General features: G+C 42.1%; 1 protein-coding gene across 1 annotated transcript; it reads left to right on the plus strand.

Moving 5' to 3' along the window:
• The first annotated feature begins 7,359 nt into the window (after window positions 1–7,359).
• lpla (lipoprotein lipase a) lies at window positions 7,360–13,966 on the plus strand. The gene is made up of 10 exons (XM_015971371.3): window positions 7,360–7,615; window positions 8,347–8,552; window positions 9,659–9,838; window positions 10,724–10,835; window positions 11,332–11,574; window positions 11,869–12,111; window positions 12,634–12,754; window positions 12,854–13,036; window positions 13,126–13,233; window positions 13,354–13,966. The coding sequence occupies exons 1-10, from the start codon at window positions 7,513–7,515 to the stop codon at window positions 13,403–13,405; spliced, it is 1,551 nt and encodes a 516-aa protein (XP_015826857.3). The 5' UTR covers window positions 7,360–7,512; the 3' UTR covers window positions 13,406–13,966.
• The last annotated feature ends 666 nt before the right edge of the window (window positions 13,967–14,632 follow it).

Genomic DNA, 14,632 nt, shown 5'->3' on the forward strand with positions numbered 1-14,632 from the left:
AGACTCCACATGGTTCATCATTAATAGTCAGGAGTGATGCGTGGGCCATGCCACTGATAAAACACAACCAGCTTATTTATATCCACTAAAATATGCTGGTTTATTCCAAGCATGGTTTAACACATTACAGACACACAGTGCAAAATGTATGTAAAAATCTATTAAAATAAGTGTTAAAACTATCAGAAAATTGTTTTAGCCTTTTTAAAGCCTGTAACATTCTCTCAAAGGCTAAAATAATGTAAAATAATGCCACAAATAAAAGTGAGTAGATCTTCTTTTCTTAATTTCACCCCTTTTCCACTAGGGGGCCCTGCATCGTCATTAAAAACTTGCAACCACACAACTATTCTCTAAAAAATCTTCATATTCATTCATAATGTCCACATCTTCATATTCATTGTTGAATGTGTCACAATTTACTGAGCATTTTTTAAAATGCTAAAAACTAGAGTTTCTGAGTCTATATGTGACTTCAGCTTCAATCTGGCTGCAGATGGATCAGTAAGATCAATTTCCCTCTGGGATTAATAAAGTATTTTTGAATTTGAATTTGAATAAACAGAAGTCAGGGCCTCAGAAGACCAGATCTGAACGTGAGAAAGTGTCAGGAGAACCAACCGGGCCTCCTCTTGCGCTGGATGACCACTCCTCATCTCCAAATATTCCACCAGATGTAGAAGAGTCCACATGAATCAACATGACAGCGATCACTGGCAGAGAAAAACACCAGCTAGAGCCTCAGAACGTCTGCAGATGCCTCAGAGGCCAAAAGCAGGAGTTTGTGATTGCAGGGGCAGAGTCCCACTGAAGTCAGGGTGTATGAAGGACACACACACACACACACACACACACACACACACACACACACACACACACACACACACACACACACACACACACACACACACACACACACACACACACACACACACACACCCCACTGATCCTCAGCGTCACCCCCTCACTGTGAAACGTCATTTAGCCAAATTCCTGCTCCCTGCATGGTGGTTGTGTTTATTTTCCTCTGATGTCTGCTTAGTTTTAACATCTTACTGAAGTACCTTTTGTGTTGTGTTATGTCTTTGGATCCATCTGCATTTCTCAGAGGTTTGGAAGATTAATAATCTGATAATTAGGTGGTGTGAGGAATCAAATCAGTGGAATGTTTTAGTTTCATATCCTTCTGATTAAAATCCGAGTTTTGGTGGATAACATGTTCTTGTGTATCCAATAACCCCAGAAGTAGAACTATTACAGCAGGGGTGTCAAACTCATTTTAGCTCAGGGGCCACATTGAGGGAAATCTAGTCCCAAGTGGGCTGGACCGGTAAATTAAAAAAAACTTCAGATTGTTTTCTTTGTTTTAATACAATCAATATAAAACAAGGCTGGAGCCTGAGGACAGTGTATCCAAAATAGTACAAGTACAACACCTGAAGTGTACTTGAAAATTTGAAAAAAAAAAAATATATATATATATATAAAAATCAACAAATAAAAAAAACAATCCTCAGTGATTCAAAGAGCTTACAGATCACATGGCAGGATCAATTTCATGCAGCACTTAAAATATATTTGACTCATTTTACTTAACATCTTTTAGCTTTCACCAGCACATCAATATCAGAAGTCACATCCTGAGTGGCGGCCAACTTCAGGATGTGATTCAAGTTCTTGTGTGAGCCTTGAGCGCAGCTTTGTTTTATTTATACTCATTACAGAGGAAACTTGCTCACACTGATGAGTTTATTTTCACTCTACATTGTAAAGTATGCAAATAAAGTTTACACAACCATCTCGTGGGCCGGATTGAACCCGCTTGCGGGCCGGATCCGGCCCGTGGGCCGCATTTTGACACCCCTGTATTACAGCATTACAATTGCGTTCCTGTGATAAATTTAATGAACTTTTGCTTGAAAAAGGCTTGTTTTTAGGTCTCAAGGCCTATTTTTATTGACACGATTTAAACTTTCCCTCATTTCACGATCGTTTGTGGGGTTAGGGTGGGTAAACTAAAACCCTTCAGAGCTCCTCGTATTTTTAACATGTGAGACAAAAAACAAGTTCAGCTTCTCATCATGTCCAACAGCGGGTTGTCCCTGAGGTGTTCTGTAGAGCTTCGTTTTCTTTAATCGGGTCTCAGCTCTGAAACAGAGGCTGTGCGTGTGTGTGTGCATATACATGTGTGTGTGTGTGTGTGTGTGTGACTGCACAGCAGGATAGCTGAAGGAGGGCTGGAACATGATCTAATGCTCTTCTATATGTTACTGTGGTCTGAAAGACCGCCACAGGTGGATGGAGCGAGACCTTTCCTGCTCGCTGAGGAAAAACAAAGCTGAGACAACATTCTCATTGTGTTTGGGCGGTGTTGGAGGTCAAATGCTGCGGCTCAGGAAGAGATGGATTTGAATTCTGCTGTAAAGAAATAAATACACTGTAAATAAACACAGCTAAATACAATAGCTGCAAGCTGTATTGTAGTAAAAAACATTAACAATGAAAAAGTGGGACTTGTGAAACTGCCCATGAAGATTTTTGTATAAACTTTTCCAAATTAAATATTACTTGTGTTTAAATAAATATTATAGCTCTAAAGTTAATTTAGAGCATAACCAAAAGTCTCACCTCTTTTATTTCTCTATTCACGGTAAAATCCACATTTACCCACAGTGCAACACAGCAGATGCCAGTTCACTCAAAGGCTCTCAAATTTCACAGAAACAGCAGCTGCATGTGCTCTAGTAGCGATGAAGACTGACCTACAGAAGGATGAACTCACTTACACTTTAAGATGTTTCTTCTTCATCCTAAAGAAATCCAGAAAGAAACTGGAATATAAAAGTCTTTTCTTTCCCCAACAAAACCTCTTTCTAGCTGTGACACAAACAAAACAAATCCTGAATTAGATGTCATTTTTAAATGTCTGATTCTTAAAAAGATCATTTGTGGCTTTTGTACAAAGATTTCATTTAATGCAAAGTGAGCAGATTATGGTCCTGCGCGTTGCTGTCACAAACATCCGACAGACTTTTGCTTAGAAGGGAGACATCTCGACAAAACGCTCGAAACAAAACAACATCTAACACAAACCAGTTCACCTGCAGCCACGCTCAAACTGGATCAACGAAACCTGCTGCTTTCATTGTTGCTGGGTGGAGCTGCAGGACCCAGCGTTAGGAATCAATTGTCTAAAACCTTAGAAATCAGCTGCCAGTTATTCTGCAAAACAAGGGCATTCATTTAAATTTGAAAGACGTGTTATCTGACAGTTTGAACCCAGGTATGTTTACAGTAAATCTGAAGGCCAACCGTTTCCTGCCTGTTTGTCCACATGTGCAATCTCACCCCCCTCGCCGCCTCTCAGATGCTGGCATCCTCCGGAGAGGATGAAATCCAACAGTTATGAAACTTTGCTCTTGCTCTCAGGTTGGGACATCGTTGGCGCCTTGAGAAACTCCAATCAGACCAGACTGCATGCACAAAGTGTCTCCTTAAACCTTCCCCAACCCCAGAGTGACCAACTGCACGAACTGGATGCAACGCAGGCTTCATTCGAGGTTTCAGATTTGCTGCATTCCACACATCCAGATAAAACAAAATCCATGCATACAAATATGTGTGCTGGACACTGAGAGCTCACACACATTGGCAACAGATGTGTGTGTGTGTGTGTTCAGCATGATGACAGAGCTGCTGGACTTTATAGTTAAAATTCCTTAAATGCACGCACAAACACATGAAAGGCTACATTTATACAACAATGCATTGCATCTGCCTAGATGTCATGTATTTTCATCAGTTTTGCAAAAAAAAAAAAAAAAAAAAAAAAAAACTGCACAAAGCCAAAAAACTCCATTGTGTCAAGAAAACCAACCAGATTGAGAAACGACTCGTCTCTCAGGTAGTGCAAGTCACTGTTTGCTACAAAGCTGGTTTGTGATGACTGGAATGCTCCAACAGGGCTCTCACCAGAGCACAGCATGCACACGCTCCCTCATCCTGTGTGCAGATAACACTTCTTGTATCAATTAGCTCTACTGTTAAACTGCCAGCACAAATCTTTACTTCGCCCCATGAACAGAAGGATAAAACACGTCTGCCCTCTCTAACACACGTCTCGTCCCCGGACCTTTCTTTGGCTTTTTATGGCCTGACTGAGTCTTTAGTAGGACACTTATAAAATACTTAACCCACAGAGGAGACACTTTTCTTTTAGTGCCACACATTAAATCTTGGACTTCAGCCAAACAAAGCTGCTAATTGACTGCTTTTTCTTTAGCTTTTAAGCCACAAGGCTAATGTATTGTAAAGACTGCTAGAACTTTCTGAAGGTCTTCAGATATCCTGTTGCGTCTGAGGAGATATGAAGGTGGAGACGATGAGATAAAGGAGGACACAGCGTGATGAGTGTCAGTAAGACAAGCGAGTGGCCTTGCACATGCAACTGTGGTTAGATATCGCATATTTTCTGTGGCTTTGCGTGCACAGTCCAACACGGAGCAGAGGAGGACATGAATGAAGGATGTGAGAGGGAGGATTCATTCAAAAAAGGAGATAAAGGCATGCTGTTTGTTGAGGGGTTCAAAGTTTGAATGATTGTTTTATTTTGTGGATAAAAACCCACAGCATGCACACCAACACGCTCACCAACCAGCAGAATCCTGTGAATCTTGTCTGTCTGATGTCCTAGAATGCTCCTCAGTGTTTGATGTGTCATCACAATGTTTCATTCAGAATGTGTGTGTGAGCATAACAGAATGATTTTACCACACCTGTAGCGGCACCTGCAGAGTCTTCCCTATAAACTCGTGCAAACGTTGCATGCACAAGAGGCAGAAAAGGAGACACCGGGAAAGTATTTATCACTGAGTTAAATATTTGCAACTGGTTTTCGGAGCGCCACGTTGACCCCAAACATCCTGTGAGTTTACTGAGCGACGCGTGAGGCTCAGATGTGCTGCTGGAGTCCAGGCAGCAGAAACCCAGATGGTGGAATGAGAACAAGTGTTCCACCTTCTGGTCTGAAAAGCTTATTTGTGCAAAGAGCGGTGACCGGAAAACAAAGGGAATCTTTAAATTTCCCCAGAGGAAAAACAAAACTTAATGCATTCTGAGCTTCTTGTCCTCACCGCTGACCCTCCTCCACATCTTTATCTTGCTCGATTTCTTTTATTTGAGTCTAAATAACCTCCAAGCAGCTGAGAAAGTCCTCGATAACAGAAGAATCCTCCATGGAGCCGAGTGTTCTTGAGATGCTGCTGCTAGGGTGTGTCTCCGCCACAGGCTGAGGGAAGGGCGTCTGTCTTCTGTCTAATCACCGGGTTGGACCCACTGGCCGGACCATAAGCATCACCTTCCTCTCAGCCATCCTCATGCACAGATCAGCCAAAACATTATGACCACTCATTTAAACATCCTGTAAAAAACTGCTCAGAAAGATTCTTAGATGTTCTCTAGGGGGCTAAAAGACTTAGTCAGATCTGGAATTAGATGGTTATAATGTTTCGGCTCACGCATTGTACTCAGAAATGTCAAATCTATAGTGACAGATTTAGAGGGAAATATTAACTTTGCTCTTTTTTAACATCAACGAGAACATGATAGCGGTTGATGAGTGGAGTAATTGCTTTGTGTTTGCTGCTCTTGTTCTGAAACGGTAATGAAGATTTAGCTTTTCTTCTTCTCTCTCTTAAACATGCGTGTGCGTTTCCTGCTCTCCTTGAGCTTGTTTTGGGCCCTGAAGGGCAAAACAAAAGCCACAACATCCACCTGGCCTCCACTTTTTGTTTTTGTTCCTCGTCACCTGAAGGGAGACAGGAGCGTCACTTTTCACAAAGCAGCAGGGCATCACCTTGTAGGAATTCTGACATGTGCTTCACTCGTAGGTCCACCAATGAAAAAGGGGCTTTTCAGCACACCCACACAGCCTTTGAATGTGCAAGGAATCATGAAAGCAGTCAGATTATCAGACGGTGGGCCTCAGGGTGAACACAGACAACCCCCAACAGCAGCACAAAGGAGAAAACCTCCAGTCTCACACTTGTTTGGAATCTATCTGAACTTCGTGTGCTTCTTTATGGTATTTATTTCTTTCAAAAACAGAAACTTGACCTCTTTTTCTGTGATATTTTGCAAGTAAACAGACTCAAAAGACCGATAGAAAAACTCTCGTGTGTTAAACATGAAAGAAGGTTTCCTAAGGCATCTGTTTTCCTGCACATGTTGCAGAGTTTTATGATAAATAAGGAAACAAATGTGAGCTTCAAATCCACTCAGAGTTACCTCAAACATTTTGGCCAAAAATATTCAAAAATCAAACAGAAGAAAAAAGTGTTTCAACCTTGAGAACTATTGTTGATTTAACTTTATAGATATTAGTCTAAAATGTAAAAAAAGCCTTTCTTTCTGTTTACAAATACTTTGTTTACACTTTAAAATAAGGGTCCTTTTATCAGCCTTACTAAGATGCATTATTAACCATTAATAAACAAACAGTCTCTTCAATAATGCTACTGTTATTGTTAACTATAACAATACATAATATGTGTAGGACAGCAGCAGCTTAAGAGATTGAACGGGTTGTCCAGAAATTGGAAGGTTGCAGGTTAAATCCCGGCTCCGGACAGAGGATGCTGCTGTTGTGTCCTTGGGCAAGACCCTTAACCCACCTCACCTGCTGGTGGTGGTCGGAGGGACCGGTGGTGCCTGAGCTTGGCAGCCTCGCTTCCGTCAGTGCCCCAAGGCAGCTGTGGCAACTATCAGTGTGTGAATGTGTGTGTGTGAATGGGTGAATGATACACTGCTGTGTAAAGAGCTTTTGGAGTCCCCTGACTCAAGTGCAGGTCATTTATCATATTAAGCATGAAGTTTATGCTTTATTTAATAGTTTATTAATGCTTAATTATGCACTAAATAAGGCTAATAAAGGCACCCTTAATGTAAAGTGTTAGAAATCCTTCTCCTCTGGTTTTATTTTCTACAGAAGGACTTAAAGTTGACAAGAAAAAAACTGAATTTATTTAGTAAAACATGCATCTTTCGACAGATTTAACCCCCAAAGTGTCTAGTAGATATTTAGTAACAGAATGACTTCTAGTGCCGCGTGTTTCTAAATCCCAAATGTGATAAAACGAAACTATAACTTGGGTTTAGATGAAAGGCAGCTCTTCTTTAGCTGATGGCACCGTGTACTGTAAGTGAAACCTTCTGCAACCAGGGGCCAGCTTTCCTCACAGGATGAATTTTTTTTCTTTAGAGCTGGGACAAAGTTTAGTCTCCGCCTACAAACCTTCAGCCAATCACGTTGGAAAATTCAAATAAGCCACCCATAAAGATGACTTGGTGCAGCAACTGCTACAGACCATAAGCAACTTCACCCTTAAACCACAACTCCTCACCACTTTGTCACCGGTGCTTTGGGTTTAAGAGGATTAATACCAGCAGCAAGACCTACAGAAGCTTCTAATCAGGAAACTTAACATCAAATCAAACCTCAGTAATAATAATAATATGGGAAAAGAAAGTGTTTGCTTTTTGACTATTTGGATAACTTTGGGAAAAATATTTGCAACTTTTTCTTCAGATGCTGAACCTACCAACGCAACACTTTTTGGTAAGATCTCGGCGGATGTTTATTGTGTTTATTTAAACGGTGACCCAGATGTGATGAGGTAAATTAGCCTCAGGAAACAGGTTAATGAATGCATGCTGTTCCACGCTGACCGGGAGTAACCCCTCCAGAAGTTTTCAGAGTTCAGCTCCACATCCCGGCTCAAGCCATTCAGCTCCATGACAGCATGAAGAAGAGCCTTTTGTCTGAGGAAGGACCAAAAAAAGAAGGGGGAGATTAGAACTAAAATATATAAAAAAAATCTCTATGAATTCAAATTAAAGGATTTGAAGCTCAAAAACATCAAATTTAGCTCCAAAAAACACCAAAACCAGCTTTTATTTAAATTTTTTTATGTCTGACTCATTGAATAAACTGATGGTAACCATGGAGATTAGATTAAATTCGGGCTTGTATTTTGCTTTTATCCGGCTAATCTAGGTTTGATGATGGTAGAAGCTTAGAAAAGTCAAAAGGGGGCGATACCTTCATTGCTTCATGACACTTGAGTCTGGATGAGCTCTCAGATAAACTTTTCTTCTGCATCAGATACATTTTTATGCCCAAAACAGAAATAAAAAAATACAGTTTATTGTAATAATTGTGTAAAACGTTTTTTTTCTTTGTTCCAATCTAATCTGGCAGCAATTCTTTGTTATCGTTAAACTAAATTACCTTCCTTGTGTGTGTGTGTGTGTGTATGTGTGTGTGTGTGTGTGTGTGTGTGTGTGTAGTGAACACCACAGCCACCTCTGCTCCTCTGCCGACCACCACTGAATGGCTGACAGACTTCTCGGACATCGTGTCCAAGTTCTCCCTGCGCACTGCGGAGCTGCCAGAAGATGATATCTGTTACTTGGTGCCCGGCAGACCAGAAACCATCAAAGAATGTGAATTCAATGCAGAAACGCAGACCTTCATCATGATACATGGCTGGACGGTACAGCAAACTAAACACACTCTCTTTGGCTCAGGCTCTGTTGTGGTGAAATTACATCACGGCTGCAGAATGGAAGAAAAATGTAAAAAGACATGTTATTTTTGAAGTGAGGCCAACATGGAGCAAACAGTGCAGCCATCCATCTTCTCCTGTAATGTGATTTAAAGTCCGTCAGTCACGCAGGGAAATTTGAACCTGATGATGCCTTGGCTCTGGTCCAACAACAGGACAAAGAAGGAGAGCTGAGGCCAAAGTAAATCACGCCACACAGCAGCTGACCTCCTGTGTGACCGTGCAGGAAAACATACACACACTTTCTGTGTGTGGCAAAGAAACATAGAGGAGAATTAGTAGAATTAGTGAGCTTGCAGTAAACAGTTCAGAGGTTAGACATGAACTGAATTCATATTTATTTGTTTAATTTGATGTTTGTGGAAAAGCTTCTCTCATCATGGTGGTTGTGGTCAGATTTGGACGGTAATCAGTGTGATCGGCTCTGCCTCAGTCTGAAATTTAAAAATGTTGCATTTTAAAATCTAATTATGTTATTAAAACAACGAGAACCGTACAGAAAATTATTGGTCCACACTTTTTGTTGTGAGTTTTAGAAGTTAAAGAGCAAGTCACCCCTTACAAGAAGCGTACTTCACTCCCACTTCATGTTTGAAAAATGCAACAAATGCTGTTGCCTAGCAGACGGAGAGGGTGGAGCCACTACAAATACACACACTCACGACATTGTGACATCATAATCTACCAGTTTACATCATAGCATACCTCTTAGCCAATGGCGATGTCAGATTTAAATTCAAATGCAGTGAAGAGTTTTTACCTGACAACGGTACAACACTGACAGTTTCCGGCAGAAATTTTAAATTTTAACTAAAATGCACTAAAGTGCAAAACTATTGGCTACACGTGTCTGCAGCACGATTAGACACGCATTTATATAGTTTATCAGAAAAAAATAGTTTATTTGGGGGTGACTTGCTCTTTAATGACATAAAATTGTGGATAAATACAAATTTATTTGGCAGATTTCAACACACAGAAAAAAGAAACGTATACCAGTTTTCCTTAACACTGCATTTTGTGTGTTTCTGTAGGTGACAGGGATGTTTGAGAGCTGGGTGCCCAAACTGGTCTCTGCTCTGTACGAACGTGAACCCACCGCCAACGTGATCGTGGTTGACTGGCTGACCCGGGCCAACCAGCACTACCCAACCTCTGCAGCATACACCAAGCTAGTGGGCCGTGACGTCGCTAAGTTCGTTTCCTGGTTGCAGGTAAATTTTCTCAAATCTTGAAGGGGTGCTCTCTAACAGCTGGATCAGAGTGGAATTGACCCGGTTTGGCAAAGACATCAGTCCTGCTGTTTCAGATTTTAAATGGCTATAAACACATTTAACAGTCATGTTTGTGGCTCACAGTCTCCCATTGAAAGGCTCAGTGTCAGTTGGAACAGTTTCAAGCTTCCTTCTTGTTTTTGCAGCTTCTAAGTTGAAAAGTTTTGGAGAAATGCATGAAAAATCTCTGAATGCCCCCCTTGGTTTTGCCCCAAAAAATCTCCCTGCTAAATGTATAGGACCATTTTTTAACCCTTTAGGCCCTAGGCCTTTTTTCTTTGGGCCCTGGCGCCTCCCAACTGGGGGCCTTTGGAGTTTCATGTCCCAGGTGTCAGTGATTGTTTGCATTCCCCGAGCACGGCTACAGCTACAATCAAGACAGTTTAGATTGCAAACAAAGCAATTTTTGGTTTTTGATACATTAAGATAAAATAATACTTACACTTTATTTTAGAAGAGCTGCCCCGTGTGAAAGTGCTGACAGGATGGAGGTTGTGAGGTCAATTTCTATTTAGGAAATTTAGTCAATTGTTTTAGTTATTCCAGGGGTCCTCAACTAAATTTGTTCAAGGGTTTAATTTTTCCCAGCAGACACCAGAGAAGGCCAGATGCTCTTCTAAAAGAAAGTTCAAATATCACTGTATCTTAACTTATTACAATTTAAAATGGCCTTGTTTCCCATCTGGGCTGTTTGATTGTGGTTTTAGTTGTGTTTGGAGAATGTGGACAGTTGTAGATGTTTGGGACATGAAACTGTAGAGGCCCCCCAATTGGGGGGTGTTAGGGTTAAACAGGTTGAATAGATTTTTTGTTCTTGGCTTTCAGGATGAGCTGCAGCTGCCCTGGGAGAGGATCCATCTGCTGGGTTACAGTCTGGGAGCTCATGTGGCTGGGATCGCTGGAGGCCTCACTGACAACAAGATCAGCAGGATCACAGGTAGGCCCGATTAGCCGAGTCCCATCAAATCAACTGGTTTTTGACATTAGATTTAGTCCCACAGCTAATGCACGTAAACAACAACATGCCAGACTTTAAAGCGTGAGTGCTTTTCTTCCCTGGAAACAAAGCAGCTCTCAGATAAAACATAATCTGTCAGCTGCTACATTCCAGGCCTGCATTGTAAGTGTGCATGCAGCTAGTCGGTGCCAGCTCTCGACCCCCTATTCACCACTCTGGCCTTTATCCAGCTCTGAAATTTCTTTGACCTGCCTAGAACAATGGTTTCTTTACACTGATCTGAGCTGTCAAGAGCTGCCTCATGCAGTTTTTTATGGCTTCAGTGGTTGTAAAAAGCTGCAAAATGCAGGAAGAGGTCAAACAGAGCACATCAGTACACGACAACTTGTCTTCTCTTTGCCTTTGATCAAACAATTGCAATTCTGTTTTGCATCAGAGAAGACAAACACATGTTTTTGTTAAACTTGTCCACCAGGTTTGGATCCGGCTGGTCCCACCTTCGAACACGCAGACGAACAGAGCACCTTGTCCCGAGGCGATGCTCAGTTCGTGGACGTCCTGCACACCAACACCAGGGGTTCTCCTGACCGCAGCATCGGCATCCAGAGACCCGTGGGTCACATCGACATCTACCCCAATGGAGGCACCTTCCAGCCGGGGTGCGACATCCAGAACACCTTGCTGGGGATCGCATTGGAGGGAATCAAGGGCCTGCAAAGTATGTGACACAAAATCTGCTCTCAAATCCTGCAAAAAAAGAAAAAAAAAAAAAAACTTTTTCAAAGGGAATAGTAAAATATAGATGAATAAATGTAATTTTGTCCCTTTTGTGGCACACACACTACTTCACACCCATGGTAAAATGCATTTTTAAACTACAGGGAGTTCAAAATTTCCTTAATGTTTCTAATGATCCAAGAATTCCCCCTGTGTGTGTGGTCATCTGGAAGTCATTTTTCAGCTTTGCACGATGTTATCTGAAGGAAGGCTCAGCAGCTCCTCTGCTCTGCAGATATGGACCAGCTGGTGAAATGTTCCCACGAGCGCTCCATCCATCTGTTCATCGACTCTCTGGTGAACACCCAGCAGAAGAGCATGGCCTACCGCTGCAACTCCAAAGACACCTTCAACAAGGGAATGTGCCTCAGCTGCCGGAAGAACCGCTGCAACATGCTCGGCTACAACATCAACAAAGTCCGCACAGCCCGCAGCACGAAGATGTTCCTCAAAACCCGTGATATGATGCCGTACAAAGGTAAATGCCACGGAGGATCGGAAAGGAGAATGCAGGCTGGGAGAAAACACACTTGACATTTAGAAAAGTAGAAAAGTCGGTCTGGATTTAGAAGGAATTGCTGTGAGTTAAATCATTCACATGCCTTAATTAAAAGTAATCCTTCTTTATTTTAGCTGCTATGGGTGCATATGCTTAGTGTGAGTGTGACTGCTTGGAGCCGACTTTATCCCGAGTGAATTTAGTGGGAATACTGGCAGACCGAATACAGTTTGGGAATGCAGCGAGTGGCGCGGGTTCAGAAGGAGGAGGTTGTGGGTTTTTTGGTAGATGAGGGAACACAACATAACGAGTGACTTTTATCCATAAAAGATGCAACAGCTGATTTAATAATGTAGGATGGAAACAAAATCTGTGAATAATTGCTGCACCTTAACAGAAAAATCTTCAGGTTAGCTAAGGGATTTGTTTGATTTAGTGGTTTAGAGAGATTCTAGGGGGACTTCTGAGGTTAAAACCATCTGTTTTTTCCCCGTTTTACAGTCTTTCACTACCAAGTAAAAGCACACTTCTTCAGCAAAGACAAGATGAGCTTCACTGAGCAGCCGATGAAGATCTCTCTCTATGGAACCCACGGAGAGAAGGAGAACATCGCCTTTGTCCTGTAAGAAACTGCTGGTTGCTCTTCAAACATTCGAAATGCAGAAAATTTAAAAATTCTGATTCCAAATGAAGATAATCTTATTTGTCTTTGACCCTGCAGACCAATGCTGAATGATAACTCCACCTTGTCCTTCCTCATCACCACCGACGTGGACATCGGCGACCTGATGATCGTCAAGCTGCAGTGGGAGAAGGATGCCATCCTCAGCTGGTCTGACTGGTGGGGCAGCAGCCAGTTTCACCTCCGAAAGCTTCGCATCAAATGTGGAGAGACTCAGTCCAAGTAAGGTTAAACCTGCTGGATGCACAGAGCTGACCAAGGGAAGTGTTTTCAGCCCAAACTCACACAGGATTCCTTCTGTGTGATTTCAGGGTCATCTTCAACGCAAAAGATGGAGAGTTTGCTTACCTCGTGCGAGGAGGGGAACAAGCGGTCTTCGTCAAGTCAAAAGAGGACAATCTAAGCCGTAAAGAAAGACGGTAACCTAAATTTAAACAAAGTGAAAATCTAACTTGTTTGTTTTTGAACAACACAATGTTAAACGGCTGTCATCAGAAGCATCACATCTCTTGTTTTCTGTTTGTTTTTGCTCCCTCTAGGATGCACAGGCTCAAAATGCAGGGGAGTCTTTTTGAACAAAACACCGCTTGAAGCAAACTTGAAGATTTCCCATCATGCGCATCATCCATCTCTACTAACCCAGCCAAGGATGGACAGCCCACAGAAACAATGGGAAAGCCTTTACATATCCTTGGACCCAGATTCACCCCTCCCCCACCCCAGTGAAACCAACATAACCTCGTCCCCAGCGCTCTACACCAGTCAGCTCATGACCTCCCACCTCTCTCTGCAAACTCTGCTGCTGAAAATGTTACTGATTACTTCTTCATGACGTGCTTTTCTCCTTTTTTAAACAACTTTATGCTATCAGTAGTGTAATGGAAATGAAGGGTATTACAATTTAATTAATGACCAGAGATATTAATGGTCCATACCTGGCATGGACCCCATCTCTGGACCTGGGCTTTTAAAATCAGAAGAGTGTTCTTTTTATTACAGGGAAATTCAAAATACACTTTGCATGAAACGAAAGACAAGAGAATAGAGAGAGACCTCGGAACGTTTAAGCAAAATTTATTATCTAAATTATTTTAAACAATTAACAGGACTAACTCTCTAGTGATGGATGCGAATGGAATTGAATGAGGTGGAGTGTGTGTTGGTGCAATGTCAGCTCAGAACCCCCCGTTCTGGAGAAGCGAGTCTGAGTGGGAGATGTTGTTTTGCTCCTAACTGATCGACGTTTGAACCTTGGTCAGAAAAGGCATGAGACGCTATCGGTGCCGTTCTACATTACCCGTCAGGGAGACTCCCCTACAGATCAGGCTGCCAGGTCCTCGACCTCCCAACGGTACTGGAGCCGAACGAAGCAGTGTCCTCAGCACGACAAACCAGTCTTTGGGTAGGCTCCAGGTAAAAACGGCAGGTGTTTCACAGTGTCAGAAGGGACCCCCCTTTAGGTCAGGGAGTTCAGCTTTTATTCTGAAGGAACCGTTGTTTGTTGATAACAACGACAGGATTTTCCCAGCTTGGCAGTTCTCAGCTTAAAAGTAAAAAGTACAGATGGCCGGTCCGTACTCCACTTAGCAATGAGGAACATCAGATGATTTTGAGAGCTGGCTGAAGACTGAACTCAAAATGGCGTTGTTCTGACTTATTAATCTTTGATGTTTACGATTCTGGACGAATCACAGCTGACAGATTAAACAAACACCACAGAGACTCTGCCACGCTTCAGATGTGAAGGTTCTGATTGGATTTTGCGACCGGAATGTGTCATGATTATTTATCTTGTGAATCAGCTGTCTAGTGGCTACA

This window comes from Nothobranchius furzeri, chromosome 8 (genome assembly GCF_043380555.1).
Source record: "Nothobranchius furzeri strain GRZ-AD chromosome 8, NfurGRZ-RIMD1, whole genome shotgun sequence".
Taxonomy (NCBI): domain Eukaryota; kingdom Metazoa; phylum Chordata; class Actinopteri; order Cyprinodontiformes; family Nothobranchiidae; genus Nothobranchius; species Nothobranchius furzeri.

Bases quoted from the DNA above. Each gene is read 5' to 3' on its own strand.
- lpla (XM_015971371.3), top strand. From the start codon at position 7,513: ATGGGAAAAGAAAGTGTTTGCTTTTTGACTATTTGGATAACTTTGGGA. The intron at 12,112-12,633 runs GTAAATGCCACG...CCCGTTTTACAG, and splicing joins TGATATGATGCCGTACAAAG to TCTTTCACTACCAAGTAAAA. The intron at 13,234-13,353 runs GTAACCTAAATT...TGCTCCCTCTAG, and splicing joins CTAAGCCGTAAAGAAAGACG to GATGCACAGGCTCAAAATGC.